We start from the raw sequence: 15,728 nt of genomic DNA, 5'->3' as shown, positions 1-15,728 counted from the left end.
ACTCGCACGGCCCACAGTCCTGAGCCCCGCCAGGCAGGGGTGGGGTGGGGTGGGGACAGGAGACAGCCCCGGCCCTTTGATGCATCTTTCACCTGAAGCCCTGCAGGGCGGGGACACCTGCTGCCTGGACCTCGATCACCCAGCAGCCCCTCCGCGTTAGTCCGCGAGCTGACTTAACGGTGTGAGGAGATCAGAGCCGCCCGGCGTGGCGTCTGTCGGCGGTAAGGGGCCGGGGCCGGCACCAGCCAGCATCTCAGAAGCCTCATTTCCTCCTGGACCCTCCAGGCTCCCAGCCTTGGAAACTCTTTTCCAATCACCTTGTCCAAAACCGGGGGAGCCAGAGGGCCTCCCACCTCCCAAAGGGGAGTGTCATGAGTGGAGGAGATTTGGGGCGGCTAGCTTTTGGAGAAAAGCCATTCAGGTGGCCAGAAAATCCTGCTTGTCCCGCCCACTCCAGACCCTGTCTCTGTAGGGGAAGCCTGTGGGAATCACTCCCCAGTGGCTGAGGGGCAGCCCTGGGCTGAATCCGCGGTGGCCCCTAAAGTAGACTCAGATTTTAAGATTTTAAGCGCTAGCTAAAGGGGCATGCAGGGAGCATGGCGTGAGTCGCAGTCACCTCCAGGAGCAGGTCACAGTCCCCACGTGCCCTACGGCTGCCAGGTGCACACGGGCTGCATCTAAAGCCGCTGCACGCGTGTCTATGACACGCGGTTGTGGAAAATCATGGAATATGCAGCTTCCATCACGTATAAGCCCACGATGATTATTATAACATGCCCTCGTCAGAAGAACAATGACAACACTGATCTTCTAACTTCTAACAATAAGGGAACTCTCAGAGCTGAATGTTCTGGCAGCCGGAAGGGGATGCCCCATTCGGGCTGTGCCCGCTCTCCAGCCGCGTGCCCCAGGCCGTAGCAGTGGGGCTGGGGCAGAACAATGTTCCCGGCCCCACACATCCAGGCCCTGCTCTTGGGCCCACAGCACATGCCTCGGAAACACGCATCCCATTCCTGATAGCGGGCAACCCCTGAGTTCAGTGTATACACGTGTGTGCACAGACACAGCACACGTGTCTACACAGACACACAACACGCCTTCCATCTCCCGCAGACAGCACGAGGGTTACAGGCGGAAATCATGAATGGTGATTAACAGAAGTGGGGATCCGCCACCCTTTCCCGACAGAGAGCTCCTCCCCCTGCACTCGTGAAGTCCCCCCCACTTTACCTGTAAATGGAAAGGGGAGAGCCGCACGTCATACAGCCGGGCTCCAGGGTCCTGGGGGGCTGGCCCCGTGCTGACTGTGAACTGGAGGGTGTCCCCGACCACGTGGCAAGTCACCACCTGGAGGAGGGCGAGACAAGGGGTCTTACCAGGCAGGTGGGCCAGACACACCCCGGGCCTCCCCGGGAGCAGGGCAGGCGTCCCGGCTTCCCACTCGACGACAGGCTCCGGTCTGCTCTCACGCAGGGGCTTGGGAGCTGGACACCATCTTTAATTCTTCCCTCCCGACTATTTTCTCAGGGGCGAAGCCCTCTCATGCCCACTCCCCAAGGGCACCTTGTCCCCACATGGCCGGGACCCCTCATGCTGTGGGGTCACAGTGTCGGTCCCCGCCTCTGGCCCACAATGAGCCTTACAGGTAAAACACGTCCTAGGTGTTGGAAGTGCAAGCTCAAAAACGTGCCCAGACCACAAGAAATTGCCTCTAACTAGTTTTTGATCTACCGCAGTTTCAAAGACATGGGGACACGTCAAAGAACGTAAGAGACGCCAGTCGCGAGACCCACGGCCTCCACAAAAACGCAGTCACGGCCGGGCTGGCTCAAAGGGCCTGAACGGCAAAAGCAGGGTCACGCCAGGAGGAGACCAGCCGCCGTTCGCATCCAGACGGGCTGGTAGGAGCCGCTGCCCCTCGGAGGAGCCGCGTCCCTGCCGGGGCCTCCACTGAATGGAGCTTCCAGAGAGGGTCGGGCCTCCGGGCGAGGCGCCAGCCAGCCCAGCCTGGGGACGGAGGCCGGGGCCAGGTGTGTGGGCAGGGCGGGGGCCGGGGTCCAGCAGGGGCTGGTGTGTCTTCCCCAGAGGCCCTCGGGAAGCCAGTGACCAGGACAGGCCCCTCCCCACCCCAGGGAACTGACGCCCCCAGCGGAGGCTGCCGCAGGGAAGGAAAATTCTTTAATCCCCCAGTGGACTTGTCAGAGTCCAGAACACCACGTGGGGAGACTATCAACACAGCGACTGTGCCAGAGCCTGCTGTTTCACAAGCCCTGGGGTACTCTGCCCCGTTTCCCTGCTTATCCCACCACCCAAGTGCCCGTCTCCGCAGTCCTGGCCTGCCAGCGCCCCAGCCAGGGGCCCCCCGCAGTGTCCGCCGCCCAAGCCCTGGACGGGGAGCGGTCGCCTGGGCGGAAGAGCCCCACTCATGGCCTCCGAGGCGGCCCTTGTAGGCTGACCGGCCTCTCCGTACGGACCTTTATCTGTTCCGGCCCCTGCAGGGGTCACAGGAGGTTGGAACAAATGTTTGTCTAAGGAATGTCATGTACATGTTTTAAAAATAAATGCTCTAGAAACAAACCTCGTTGGAGGGACTGATTTTGATGCCAGATGAGTGACACGCACACACACACGTACACGCAATATAACACACATCCAACACCCAACACTCGACACATGGCTCATGCCTACCACGTCACACAGAGACACGATCACACGGCACACATGTAACACACAACAGGCACATCACATGCCACACATGACACATACATGTGCATATGTGTGTGCACGTCCACACAACAGGGAACCCTCACCACCCTGTGTTCCACAGCCTGGTCGCTGCTTCAGGTGACCAGCCAGACAGTGACGGGCCGACGTCTGCCATTTCTTGGGACTCCTCTGGATGAAGCTAATCACAGTGTTCCCAGCACCCTGGCAGGGTCACACGGTGCCTCGCGGCGAGACAGCGCCGGCTGGTACCGCTCCTGCGGAGAGTCTGCCCGCCTCTGCCCGCCGCGCGAGCGTCCTGGCACGTGGCGCAGAGCAAGATAAACACGTTCAGCAAAAAGCAGGATTTTTAGACTCTAAGCCTTCTGGAACGAGAGTCCACAGATCACAGTTACCACTCAAGGCACCGCAGGCAAGTCGGTGGTGCCCGCTAAGGACGAGGCCGCCACGTCCCGGGATGCAGAGACCCCAGAGCCCGGCGCCGCCCTCCAAGGCCTGCCCACTCCGCGGGGAAAGCCTGTTGGGGCTCCATGGCCACTGCCGGTCGCCGGACAAAGGCCACTGCTCCCCTGCACCCGGCGGGGCCACAGGGGCCAGGCCCAAATCCCTTCTGGGCCAGCACCTGCCCTGTCCCCGCTAGGCAGGTGGAGGAGGGCACAGCGGAACAGATGCTTAAAACAAGCGACCTCAGGCCATGCGTGAAGGGCTCCTCTGCGTGGAGACTGCGTCTCTCAGCCCCTGTCCAAGGGTCCCCTCCAGGACAGCAGGAGCAGGGTTGCCCGCTGCAAGGCCCTCGGTCACAGAATGAGCAGCCACCCATCACCTGCTTGCCCCGGAGCATTCCCCCAAAGGCACGCAAAGAACCCCCGGGTGACAGAGGCCATTTCTGAATGGAGCGGCCAGCTGGGCTGTGATTCCGGAGCCCCCTACCGTCCCTTCCAGAGGGTCCCTCTCGGGGGCTCCACAGGGACAGGGGCTTGAGCCAAGGCGCCCCTGAGCTGGCAGGTGGACAGTCACAGCCCCCTGGCCCACCGCCCAGGGCAGCCGCCAGCAGCAGGGTCAGAGGTGAAAGGGAGCACCCTGGTTATAACCTGCACCCCCAAAACAGAGGGGACCCTCATTCGCCTTGCTTGTGCTCTCAGCTTCAAGAGCTCAAACTCAGCGAGTCCTGCAGCTGTGCAACAGTCTCCTCTTGCAACGGAATCCTGCAGGGAGACACAAGGCCAAGAGCCCCAGGCCTGCTCCCAGCTCTCTCCTGCTTCCAACAACACGTGCCAATAGCTGCACCGCCCGCCCCCCCAAACCCGGCTTCCCTTTTCAACTAAGCCGCTGGACAGCTGCCTCGGCTCTGCTGCCTGGGAACTCCCTGGAGAACTGCAAATAGTTGAACGACGTTTGTCTCTAAATGAACTAGGAACAGCTGAGAGGAAGCACCACAGAGGTTCTGTCACAGAGCGACAGCCACTGTCCTCGTGTGACCCCCGGAAAGGTCCCCAAGCGCCAGGAGCAAAGACCTCCCTGGCCGCTCGGTGGCCCCTCCCTGCAGCAACGCCCCTGGATGGGAAGCGTGATTTCTCCTCTGGACCAGGACCCCACCGAGACATTCAGGCCCATCCTTGCTGACTAGCCTCGGGGCGGAGGTGGGGTTCAGGCTACCGGTGGCTGCTCAGGTGCACAGTTCACGCCCTGGGGAAGACGCCTCAGAGCGTCCCCATAGCCTGGTAGCGATTTGGCAGAAGTGCCAGCTCGATGAGCTAGCAGGCCTTGCCGGCCACGCAGGCCCAAGGAGCAAGGCAGCCAAGTTTCCCACTTGCAGCCCCAGGACCGGGGGTAACTGGAGTCTCGCCCTTGCGATCCTGGGGCCCCGAGCGCGCAAGGACAGAGCAGAGGCGGCCAGACACTCCCACAGCACTTTGAGCAGGGGAAGTGCAGCTGCCGCAGGCAGAAAAGAGCCAGCATGCGCACCCCGCACACCACACACACACACACACACACACACACACACACACACACACACACACACACACACCACCCCCCTGCGCCTCACGGCGCAGAATGAAAATCTGGTTTCTGGAGGCGACTCGGGTTCAGGTCCAGGCTCTGCTGCCAAGTGACCTGGCCACCTCAGTGCCTCGCCAGTCTGCCTCAGTTTCTCCCGTATGATGGGCAGAGGGAGTCGTGCACACCGATGAGGATGCACAAGAGCCCGGCACCCAGGTCAGTAGCTACGCCTGGGGAACCTCGTCCGGCTGGGTACGTACCCACACCTCACAGAGAGGAGTGCTTCACCCCAGATGCAGCTGCACATCGCCAGCTTCCCAGCTGGGTGGTCTCTACGCCCATGGGTCAATACGTTTATTTAAAACCTCAACCCACAGGAATATCGCCCCGTCAGCTTCCCTGGAGAACACGCTTGTACGGGCGCCGCTGTACCCAACGCCCACGGGGCCCCATGCCCCCCCGCCAGTTCCACGTCCCCGCTGTCCGTCCGCTCTCCCACACCAAAGACCTGGAACACGCTGCCTGCAAGGCACCCCCAGCCCCGTCACTCTGGGTGGACCTCAGCGCCCAGTGTGAGGGCGACCCCCAGCCGCAGGGTGGGGCGTGGACACGGGCGTCCATGGACGCTCCCTGGACACGGGCATCCTCTTCTGGGTCAGACATTCCGGGGGTGATGCAAGAGCGCAGGCAGAGGCCACGGTGGGGGAGACCAGGCTACACGAGCAGGCAGGGCCAGGCGCCGGGAGGCAGGACACCACTCCACGCCGCCCCTCCCCTACGCCCACCGCCAGAGTCTGCACATGAAGACGGGGCTCCCCTGCCAGGCCTGGGTGGGGGGATGAGGCACACCTATGTCAAGATGCCTCCATCAAACCCCAAACAGCGGGTTCAGAGAGATGCTGGTTGTTTAGTGCAAGGCCCCGGGAGGGGGTGCACCCAGGGAGGGCACAGATGCCCTGCGCCCCCAGCCCCTCCCTTGGGCCCCCTCAGAGGTGCCCTTCACCTGAGTCTGGCAGCAGGTCGGTGGCTCCCTGGGTCTGTGAGCTGTTCCCGCCACTGGTCACACCAGGAAGGAGCTGTGAGGACCCCCGACTCAAAAGACAGTCAGTTAGAGGTGCGGGTGGCCCCGACTAGGGTTGGCGTCTGAAGCAGGGCCAGACATGGGCCTGTGTCCATGGGAGTGGGGTGCAGCCCGGCGGCGTCAGGAGAGCAGGATGGCTGCTGTGGCACTGCCCGCCCAGGGTCAGGGCGAGCACACCCACGAGGCCCTCGCCGCCATGAGGGTGCTTGGGTCATGGACCTGTGCGGACGGTTACTTCGGCCCTGGGGTCTGCTGGCTCGCAGAAAAGGGGGCAGGGACTGCTCAGGGTGCCCAAAGGGCAGGGCAGGTGCTGCTCAATGGGGCCCAGGGAGGCCCAAGAGCAAACACAGTCAGGAAGATGCTCAGGCATGGGGCTGCAGCCCACTCTCATCTGGTCAGCCAGAGGCGAGACTGTGGCCCCCCCGGCCTGGGCGGGCCACCCCGTTAGGGCACCTCCTGTTAGGCCACCCACGTGTCCTTGGCACTGCTGCATCTGGACAGACCGACGCCCCAGGGAGCTGCGAGAGGCAAGGTCCTTGGAGTCCGGGTTTCCACCATACCCTTGCTTATGGGGCTCGAGCTGCGATAGTTTCCCTGTCAAGAAGCTCATGGAGCAGAGCAGCGCACGCCGGCACCAGCTGCTGACCGGATGGGGTGGGAGGGCGCGACACTGGCATCCTCCTGCTGGCACCTCCAGGACGTGGCTGGGCCACATGACAGAGGCCCCGAGGGGGCCAGGACCCTCCAGGACAGCTTCCAGGAGGATGGCCAGCTCGCCGATTCAGGTGCCCTGAGTGTCCCGGGGCACCCGGATGCTCGTCCAGGGCCAGAGAAGGCCGGCCTGGTCCCCAGCACAGGGCCGACTCCTGTGGGTATGCACACAACTCGGGGTGTCACTGGGACTCTCAGCATTCGGGGACCCGCTTCCCGCTCTGGCCAGGGAGCTGGGAGGGGCTGCCCACCTTGAGGCAGCCTTGTCTGAGAGCCAGACCAGCCCCGGCCAGGCCCAGGACAGGCTCCTCTCCTCGTGCGGCCAAGAAAACTTAAAAGTCGAGAACACGAGGAAATTCGTCTAACAAAACAGGTGCTGGGTGCGGCCTCTGTGTGCGTGGAGGGTGGTGGTGTACAAAGCCTCTGAGGACGCAGTGTGGACACTGGTCCCGTAGGCAGGGAGCGGGCAGGGGGCAGAGGGCAATGAAGGGAAGCAGATTTTTTTTCATTTATACCCTTGCATGTTGCCCTTACTTGTTAGCGCGCACACATCACTTCATAATTGTAGCAAGACGGACACCACGCAGCACCCGCCGGGCACTGAAGCAGCGAGACTTGTACCAGCATCCGTCGCTCTTCCCCGGGCCCGGCCCCAGAACACTCCTCCGCTCTGAACTGGGGCGGCTGGGACTCGGATGGCTGGGACTCGCCAGCCTGCCGCCGCGGGCCGGCCCCCGGGTGCCTGCGGAAGGGGCGCCTGCCGCTTGGGGCGTCCTGAGCCGGGGTGTGGTGAGGCCAAGCCATGGAGCGGGAGCATGAGTGTGCACACACACACGGGAAACACACATGCACACCCAGATAGATACACATATACAGACACACACCAGCACACACACATGTAGGTGCACACAGGCACACGGAGGTATATACACAGAGACAACACACCACTGCAAGATACAGACACACATGCACGTACACACCAGTACATGCCAATATCGTGTACATACCACAAACGTGCATACACATGTACACACCCACAAGATACCCAGGTGCGTGCACACATACCACGCTTGCACACACCCCACATGCATGCTTGTACACATGAGCTGCACATGTAAATGCATGTGCACTACACACATCGCACACATACATGCACACGTACATAAACACAGTCATGGGGATACGTCCATGTGGCGATTCTGTCGCATGACAACATCTTACTTACACAAACCCAGATGGTCCAGCCCTGCACTCCCGGCCTCTATCACCTGTGAGGCCCATGGCCAACTGAGAGGTGGTCACACGAGCACGTGTGTGGGGTCAACGTGTGCATGACTGGGATGTAACTCACACGCCTGTGACCCGCCCACCAAACTGCGCGGTGGCTGACTTTTCAGCACATGGCGCTGAGGTGTGTGGCCATCCCCAGCACCCTCGCAGAGTACCCTCTGCACCCCCAAGCAGCCCCGAGCCCATCGGGCCCCCCCAGCCACTGATGGGCTGGTTTCTGGTCCCCCGTCCATGCGGAGCCCCACTCTCTGGGGCATCTGGGTCCAGCTTCCACCCGGCCATGGCCTGCACGGAGGCCAGGCTTTCCAAGGCCAGCGACACCCCACCACAGGACGGGCCGCACTTTATCAGCCATCCACAGCAGGCGGCCAACGCAGGCGTGCAGTTTCTGACAGCTCGCAGGCAGAACCCGCCCGGCTCGAGGCACGCCCTGGGAGAGGGCGGGGGCCCTCGCAGCTCACCTTCTCCTGGGCCGACCTGGCCGTGGTGGACACGCGCTGCACCGCCAGCTCCAGGGGCTGCTGCAGGGGGTCCTCCGGGAAGGAGAGGAGCAGCGGGCCCTGGAAGGGAGCACAATGAGAAGACGCCTGCTTAAAGCCAGGTACACATGTGCACACACATGCACACACACATGTGCACACATGCACACACACACACACAAACACCGGCTAGAGGCACTGCAAACTAAGGAAAGGCTGCACAATCCTGACGGCCAGGTCTGCGCTGCAGGCAGCAGCATGGCAGGCACCGGCCTGTGGCAGCACCACTGCTCGGGGGCAGGCTCAGTTGCAGGAGAAGGTGGGACGGGGGAAACGCAGGAACAAACCCCAGGAAGTTGCAGTGAACTTGGGGAGACCTCGAGGGCCAGTGTCTCCAGCACGGACACCCAGGCAGCGGCTCTGTGGGTCTTGGGGCCGAGCCCCGGGGGTGTGGGGCTGCATGCACCCCGGCTACCTCAGGACCCCTCCCTGGGCCTGCAGGGGCCCTCTTCTCCTGGGCCCCGGGGTGGGCGGGCAGGACCCCCATGGCCACAGCTTCCCCAGGATCTGAATTCACAGTGGACAAGGAGCCCGCTGTGGTGGGGGAGCAGGCTCCTGGGTCCAGCGCGGCCTCCTTCAGCCCTAGCACCTCCCTGGCCATGTCAGCCCGTGTCCACCTGGCCCTTCCCATCTGAAATCCCCCAGTGAGAGGTGCAGCTGAGCGGCAGCGGCCAGTCTCTCTGAGAGAAGAGACCAGCATCTCAAGCCAGCAGCCCTCTGCAGCCACTGGGCTGTGTCCAGGCCCCACTGTTGCCAGATGCTGCAGTGGACAGCGGGGAGCCTGTGGGTTTTTGAATCAACATGGTCATGTTTGTCAAATGCCAAGAGGAGGCTCGCTGGGTCATATGGAGTGTCCGCTTCCAGCTTCTCAAGGTCAGTGTCGTGCCCATTTCTGAGTCGGTTCTCTTGCAAGGCCGGGTGCTGATGGCCAGGACACCCTGGGGCGGAGCGCCGCTCCCGGCCTCCTGACGCGCACAGGCACAGCACCCCAGCTAAGTTCCGAGCTGTGGGGACATGTCCCCGCCCCGTTGCTCTGTGTCCGTTGGTTCCAGCTACAGGCCTGACCATGCGGGTGGGGACGACAGGGTCAGAGCCTCTGGCTAGCGCAGTGCAGATGAGCAAGCGATGAGGCTATTATGAGGCTGTTTCCGAAGAATCCCCGATGCTGAGGGCGGCTCGGGAGGCACAGGACCTTGTGGTTTACACCCTGCTTCAGCAGCATGTCTCACCCCCAAAGCCATCAGGGGAGAATTAAATCTGCATCTGGAGCACGAGGGTCAGTTTGGGGGCTGCTGACACCGTCTGCAGCAGGGGCCAGTTCCGGGGCAGCAGCCCAGGCAGCTGGGTGCCAGGCGGGGACCAGCAGCAGCCGGAGGGGGACAGCTGCTGGCCGCTGGCCGAGACAATGTAGCTTCTGTGAGGCTCAAGGCTACAATGTCGACTTCTGGGATCAGCCTGGTGCCAGCTCCCCTCCATGCCAGCGGCCTCGTTACCTGCGCACCTCTGGTTGAAAACCCCGAAGAGATCCTGCCCGGAAGTGTAACGTCGAGGGGGTGGTCCCACCAAGAAACAATGCTAAGGACCCCGCGGGCCTAGTCCTGAGTTTCGGGGAGCCGGGCAGGCACGCACCGCACAGCCTGGAAAGCTGCGTCCCCCTCTGCGCACCTGCCGGCCGGCAGCCCCACTCCAGACTCAGCACCACACCGAGGCAAGACCTTACGTCCACACAGCAGGGCAGGGTCCCCGGAAAGCCGAGAAAGGAAGACCACACACGCAAACTCCAGCCGTGGGGGCCGGCGGGCCGGAGCAGGGAGGCGGGAGCAGCCCAAGCAGAAACGCGCCGCGCGGCGAGGCAGCGCCAAGCCGGGCACAGAGTGGGCGGGGCAGCAGGTGGGACACAGACACTGAGCGGCGACAGTGGCTCCGTAGCGGTGTGGCCAGCGAGTCAGCAAGCACGTCTGCCTGCAGGAGAACGGGCGAGGGGCGAGGGGCGAGGGCACGGCAGCGGGGCAGCCGGCGTGCTCGGGCGAGGTTGCAGAGGCAGAACGCGGGCGCAGGGGAGCGCGGCCCCACGCAGACGCCGCCCAGCTCTGTCCGCTGCGGGGTCCCGGAGCAACGAGGCCCCGGCAGCAACAGACATACCTAACACCCCGACGGTGGCTTCTAAACCCCTCTGTCCAGTGGGGGGGCGGGGCTGTTTGGAGGAGCGGCGGAGCCTGGGGGGACGGGGGTTCAATGAGCCTCGAAGAGACACGCGCTGGAGCCATAAAGTGAAGCAAGGAAGAGCTGCCTCTGATCTCTCCCGGGCCCCCCCAAGAACTCTGGATGGAGCTAGATGTAGAGAGGTGCAGACGGGCAGACGCACACGCACACGCGCGCACGAGCATCCGGACAGCAGAGTCTCCACACAGGCGTGGAGAAGCGTGCAGAGTGCGGACGCAGCCTCACACACACAGGCAAACTCCGTGGCTCCACAGCGATGCGGGGAGTATCCACTCAAAACACAGACGGGGAGGGACAGTGGACTCCTGCCCGGATTCACCCGAATAGGGAAGAAAGAAACAACAGCGTCACCCAGCAAGCCCCAGGGAGGGCCGAGGCCAGATTCCATGAGCAAGAGCCTGAGGAGCAGAGGGCGCGTCCAGCCTCCAAGCCCCACACCACCAATTAGGGCGACGCGGTGCCAGCAGTGACGCCGAGGTTCTGAACGCTGAGCGGTGCCTCTGCGCGCCCGGGGGCAGGCCTGCACAGAAACGGAGTTGTTTTTGCAAACTTCCCGTAGTCCTGAACGTGAAACAAGGAGACGCACAGGGACAGCCGTCCTCTCTCCCGGAGACGGCCTCGTGGGCGCTCTGCTTCTGCTTCTGGGTGGCGCCACAGCGGTGCCTTCTGCAGATGAGGCGCTGAGCCCAGGCCTCGCCAGCGATCACCCTGCTAACAGGAGCCGCGAGGACCCCACGCACCCAGCGGGCGAGCCGGGCCTGGACAGCGCACAGACTTCCCTGGCTGGGGCAGCCTCTTCCTCCCAGGCGACCTCCGGCCCGCGGGCACAGGGCGTGGAACTTGGCACTTGGCTTCAACGCCTTCGCTTTTGCTTTCACGCTGCAGCCACTGTTCCTTCCCGCGCAACCCTGTCTTGCGGGGAGAAGGGGTGGGTGCAGAGAGCGGCCTGGCTGTGCCCCGTGCCCGTCCCTGGGCTCCGTGGGGACAGTTTGCAGTCATGGGCGAGCCTCGGTGCTGATGCCTTAGCGGGGACAACAAAGTGCATTAAACAGCCCGTTCTGCTCGGCGTGGCTGCGTCCCAGGCGGGTGGCTGTATCCTGACAGGGGATGTGGGTTCCTTCCCTCCAGCCGCCCGCAGGCTGCCGTTCACCCCTGCCCAGGTGGGCTGGACATGGGGGGTGGCCGGCCAGGCTGGGCGGGGGCCTGGCTCGCCATCGGGCTGGTGAGTGGCCACAGGCGCAGACACGGGGCCAGCACGGGCTGCTGGGGTGAGCCAGGGGCCTGTGAGCTGAGCCCCGGCCACTGAGAGACATCAAGCCAGGAGAAAGGTGAAAGAGGCGCCGAGACGATAGCAGTGACCTGTGGGCAGGCCCACAGGAAAGCCCCTGAATGTTGGCTCCGGGAAGCAATGGGCTGGGGTCGTGGGGGCGGAGCTGTGTCCAGGGTGGCCTCCACGAGCCCCTCACTGACTCCTGACCGCTGCCGCCACCCGGGTCGACGAGCTCGGGTTCTGCAGGCCACACACGGCACGATGTAACAGGCCGGTCCGAGGCGCGTCAATCACAGAAGCTCCCGGGCGTTCCGAGCCATGTGCGTGTTCTGTGTGCACGCGGAATCCTTCTCAAAAATTTTATGAGGCCCACAAACTGTCCCACGGGCTTAGCCATTAGAACATTCCTCCGAAAAAATCCTGGGGTGAGGACTAAAGAAACAAACAGCTCTGCTTGTCTGGGACACGGGCCAGCTCGGTGGCCTCTCTGGACAAGCCGGGACACGACCCTCGCTCTCGAGGCTGCTCTCTTCCCTGGTCCAGATGGCACGAGCCTTGGGAAGTGCTGTCCACCCCGGGCACCGGGTGACAAGCTCGCTGGCTCCCAGGGCTGGCGAGGCGGCAGAAGCCCTGGAAGCTCTCAGGTGGGCGTCGGGGTGTGGGCATTGCTGGGTAACCAGCTGGTGTTGTAAACGGAAACTCGGGCTCAAAAGGGAAACCTCAGCCGCGTGGCCAGTGACCGGGCGGAGGACAGGTGCTGTTGGTGCGGGATCTGATTGGCTTAGGGTCGGGTGTGTCCGCTGATGAGTCTCCATCCGTAAGTAGCACGCTGGGCCTTGGGGGGAGACTTGGGAGAAACCCAGAGAACCCCTGCACCCCCGAGCCCAAGAGGGGGTGAGGCAGCAGGTGCATTTTCTCACCATTACTAGGTGTCACCCCGTGTGCCCTGCGCACCTGGCAGAGCGGGCCGACTTCCTGCTGTGCCTCCCCGGCTGGCCATCCCAGGAAGGTAGGCATCCTAGCCTGCCCCGTGTCCAGCCCCAGGTGCCACGGAGACACCAAGGGTCATCGCTAGGTCCTTCGACTAGGGAGCCCACTGTGCAGCTGACCCTTTCAACAAGGTGCCTGGCCTTCCCAACTGGGCCTCAGTTGCAGGGAACACCTGGGTCTCACAGTCAAACTTGTTGCCCACAGGGACACCTGAAGGTGCAGACTGCCTACCCAGGTCCAGGCCAGCTCGCCAAGGCCTTAGGTCTCTGCTGGGGCAGGAAGGCACTTCCCTGGAAGAGCTGAGTGCTCCTTTCAGTCTTAAAATCTAAATCTAAAGGGGGTTACCATCTCTGTTCCACGAACACGCCAATTTGCACCATGGCTGACCACTCCCGGGGTGCCAGTTCCAAGAGACAGGCAGAGAAGCGAAGTCTCCTGGCCAGGGCGCAAGGAGGAGGGACAGGCGGAGCAGGGGGAGGGGCCGCCACGCTGCAGTCCGGGCCAGCATCAGCCCTAATCGGGGATTACTGGGAGTGCAGCTGGAGGGCGGGCAGAGAGAAACCCCTGCCAGCGGGCCACGGTCAGGACGCCAGTACTAAGGCGACTCCCATACTGTCATTAGTGCCACATGGGGGCCAGCCAGGACTCAGAGTGACAGAGCCTAGCAGGGACCAAGCTACCCAGATCCTATCTGCTTACAAGCCTTTCCAGTTGAATGCAAATCAAACAACGCTCAGGCCTGGGGAGCACAGCGCTCCTGCCCTGCGAGGCCCGATCGCGGCCCCTCGGAACCATGAGTGAGCGTGAGCTGGGCAAGTCACGCCGCTCCCAGGGGCAGTTCTGGAAGGCTGATGTCGGGCCTCTGCAGCAACGGCTACAGCAGATAGCACGAGCCAGGCCAGCCAGCCGGCTCAGGGCCACTGCGCGGGGTCAAGTGACCAGGGTGAGAGGCATCTGGGGCATTTTCTTCAGTGCTCTCAGCTTCACCTGGCCGTCGAGGGACATTCCAGGCCAGGCACTTCCTCCTTCCTCCCTCACACTCCTGGCCTGTGGGCCATCTGGACGCACCCAATCACGAAGGGCCAGGGGGCGGGCTGGCTCAAGCGGGCTGCCCAGAACGCACAGGCAGAGAGCAGGCCCTGCCCCGAAGCCATCGGGGGCCGGCAGGGAAGGACCCGGCCCCACCTGCGGGTCGAGGCTCACGGCGCCCTGAGATGCCACCGCTCCCACCACCAGCCCAGAACCCGCAACACCAGGTCTTTGGGGGGCCGATGTCCACGGCTTCATGGGAAACACATCATGTCTGTGTGTATCTGTGAGGTCCTGGGACTCCGGGGCTCCCTGAGAGCGAGGGGGCGGTTTCCTGCGCAGGAGGCGTCCTGGGTGGTTGGGGCACAGATCCTAGGCACCAGGAGAGCCCGGCCCTCGCCCACAGGTAGAGTTCTATTTTTGAGTGTGGTACCTGGTCTTTTGCCCTGTTGGGTCTACGCTCACTTGCATGCCAAGCGGTTTTGTTTTTTAAGCCCACGGCTATGTGGGCCAGGGCCATGTGCAAGGCCAGACTGACATGCCCGGACACCCGCGTCCCTTATTTCCACATCCAATGGCCACGGACTTCCCCGCTGGGTGGCACAAGCAGGTGCAGAAGGTGAACACCCCAGGGCGGGGAGGTGCTGCCCCAAACCCACCAGGCCCTAGTTCCTCCCATGGAATGCCGGGACGGACGGGACGCCAGGACCCTGTCATTAACAACTAAGGTGTGTTAGAGTCACAAGTCACCAGGTTATTCGCCGGGGAAGAGACACAGCCACGGGCAGGGGCGGCCGAGTGCAGGGGAGAGCCCCTCCTTGAGTTTTAGGGTGGGAGGCAGCTGGGTCTGAGCCCCATCCCTACCACCCGCAGGCCGAGCCGTGGGCAGGCAGCGCAACCTCCTCGGCCGTCCTCCTGGCTCGTCAAAGGTTAACATAACCCGTGTCCCCAGAGCGCGAGGGCTCAGAGATGACACACGCACTCAAAGTCCCAAATGCCAGCCACGGCAAGTGGCCGCCCTCGCCAGCCACTAATCCCATGTGCCATGATGCGGGCGCTGGAGGGCAGCCTGGTGGTCATGGCTGTGGGTGGCGCTGCAGCTGGGGCGCGGGTCAGCTCAGCAGGCGCAGACACAGGTAAGTGCCCGGTGGCGCGGGCTTGGGGTGCCCGGAAGGGACAGACGGCACCCCCAGGGGACCGACAACCCCCCAGGACCAGGCGAGCCGCGATGGCCTGCGGGGCCGGGCACCCCTGATGTCCGGGGAATAAAATGCGGTCGCTGTCCCAGTTCCCCACCCGGGTCCTCCTCGCTCCGCCCGGCCGGGCCCGCCCCCGCGCCCCGCGGACACTCACCCCGCGGCGCCGGGCCTCCCGGCTCAGGGCGGCCGCCCAGGCGTCCAGCCAGCGGCCCCGCCAGCCGCGCCGCGTCAGGACCCAGGCGAGCAGCGCGTCGGCGTCGGGGCCGCGGCCCGCGCCCGGCTCCCGCGGCTCCCGGGGCCTCGCCCGCGCGCGCGCCCACTGCGCCAGGTACAGCCCCACGGTGCCCAGCGCGGCGAGGAAGAGCGCGACCAGCGCCGGCCACTGCGCCTCGCCGAGCCACGGGCCGAGGCGCGCCATGGTGGCGGCGCATGCCGGGCCCGCCCCCCCCGCGGCCGCGCAGCGGCTCCGCACCCGGGGGCGCGGGCGGGTCTCCGGCGGGCGCGCGGGTCTCCGCGGTCTCCGGGCGGGCGGGTCTCCGCGCGGGCCGGGTCCGGGGGCGGGCGGGCGGCGGGGCGCAGACACGGCGGGACTGGCCCGAGCGCGCGGCCCGGCGAGAGGACGCGGCGCGGCGGCCCCGACTCGGGCGTCCGGGCAGGTCCCGCCGCGCTTC

At 64.1% G+C, this 15,728-nt stretch overlaps 1 protein-coding gene across 1 annotated transcript in view; it reads right to left on the bottom strand.

Annotated features, from left to right (window-relative positions):
• Nucleotides 1-15,475, bottom strand: part of C2CD2 (C2 calcium dependent domain containing 2) — a 36,203-nt gene extending 20,728 nt beyond the window's left edge. The window contains exons 1-3 of the mRNA XM_037524914.2: nt 15,212-15,475; nt 8,269-8,367; nt 1,231-1,347 (exon numbers count right to left, since the gene is read on the bottom strand). Coding sequence (XP_037380811.1) covers nt 1,231-1,347; nt 8,269-8,367; nt 15,212-15,475 — 480 coding nt within the window. The remainder of the gene's footprint in view (nt 1-1,230; nt 1,348-8,268; nt 8,368-15,211) is intronic.
• Between the last annotated feature and the right edge of the window lie 253 nt (nt 15,476-15,728).

This window comes from Talpa occidentalis, unplaced genomic scaffold, assembly GCF_014898055.3.
Source record: "Talpa occidentalis isolate TD23 unplaced genomic scaffold, MPIMG_talOcc4v2.1 talOcc4.4, whole genome shotgun sequence".
NCBI lineage: Eukaryota > Metazoa > Chordata > Mammalia > Eulipotyphla > Talpidae > Talpa > Talpa occidentalis.
Note: the sequence above shows the minus strand (reverse complement) of the source record. Positions and strands in the feature narration are given on the sequence as shown.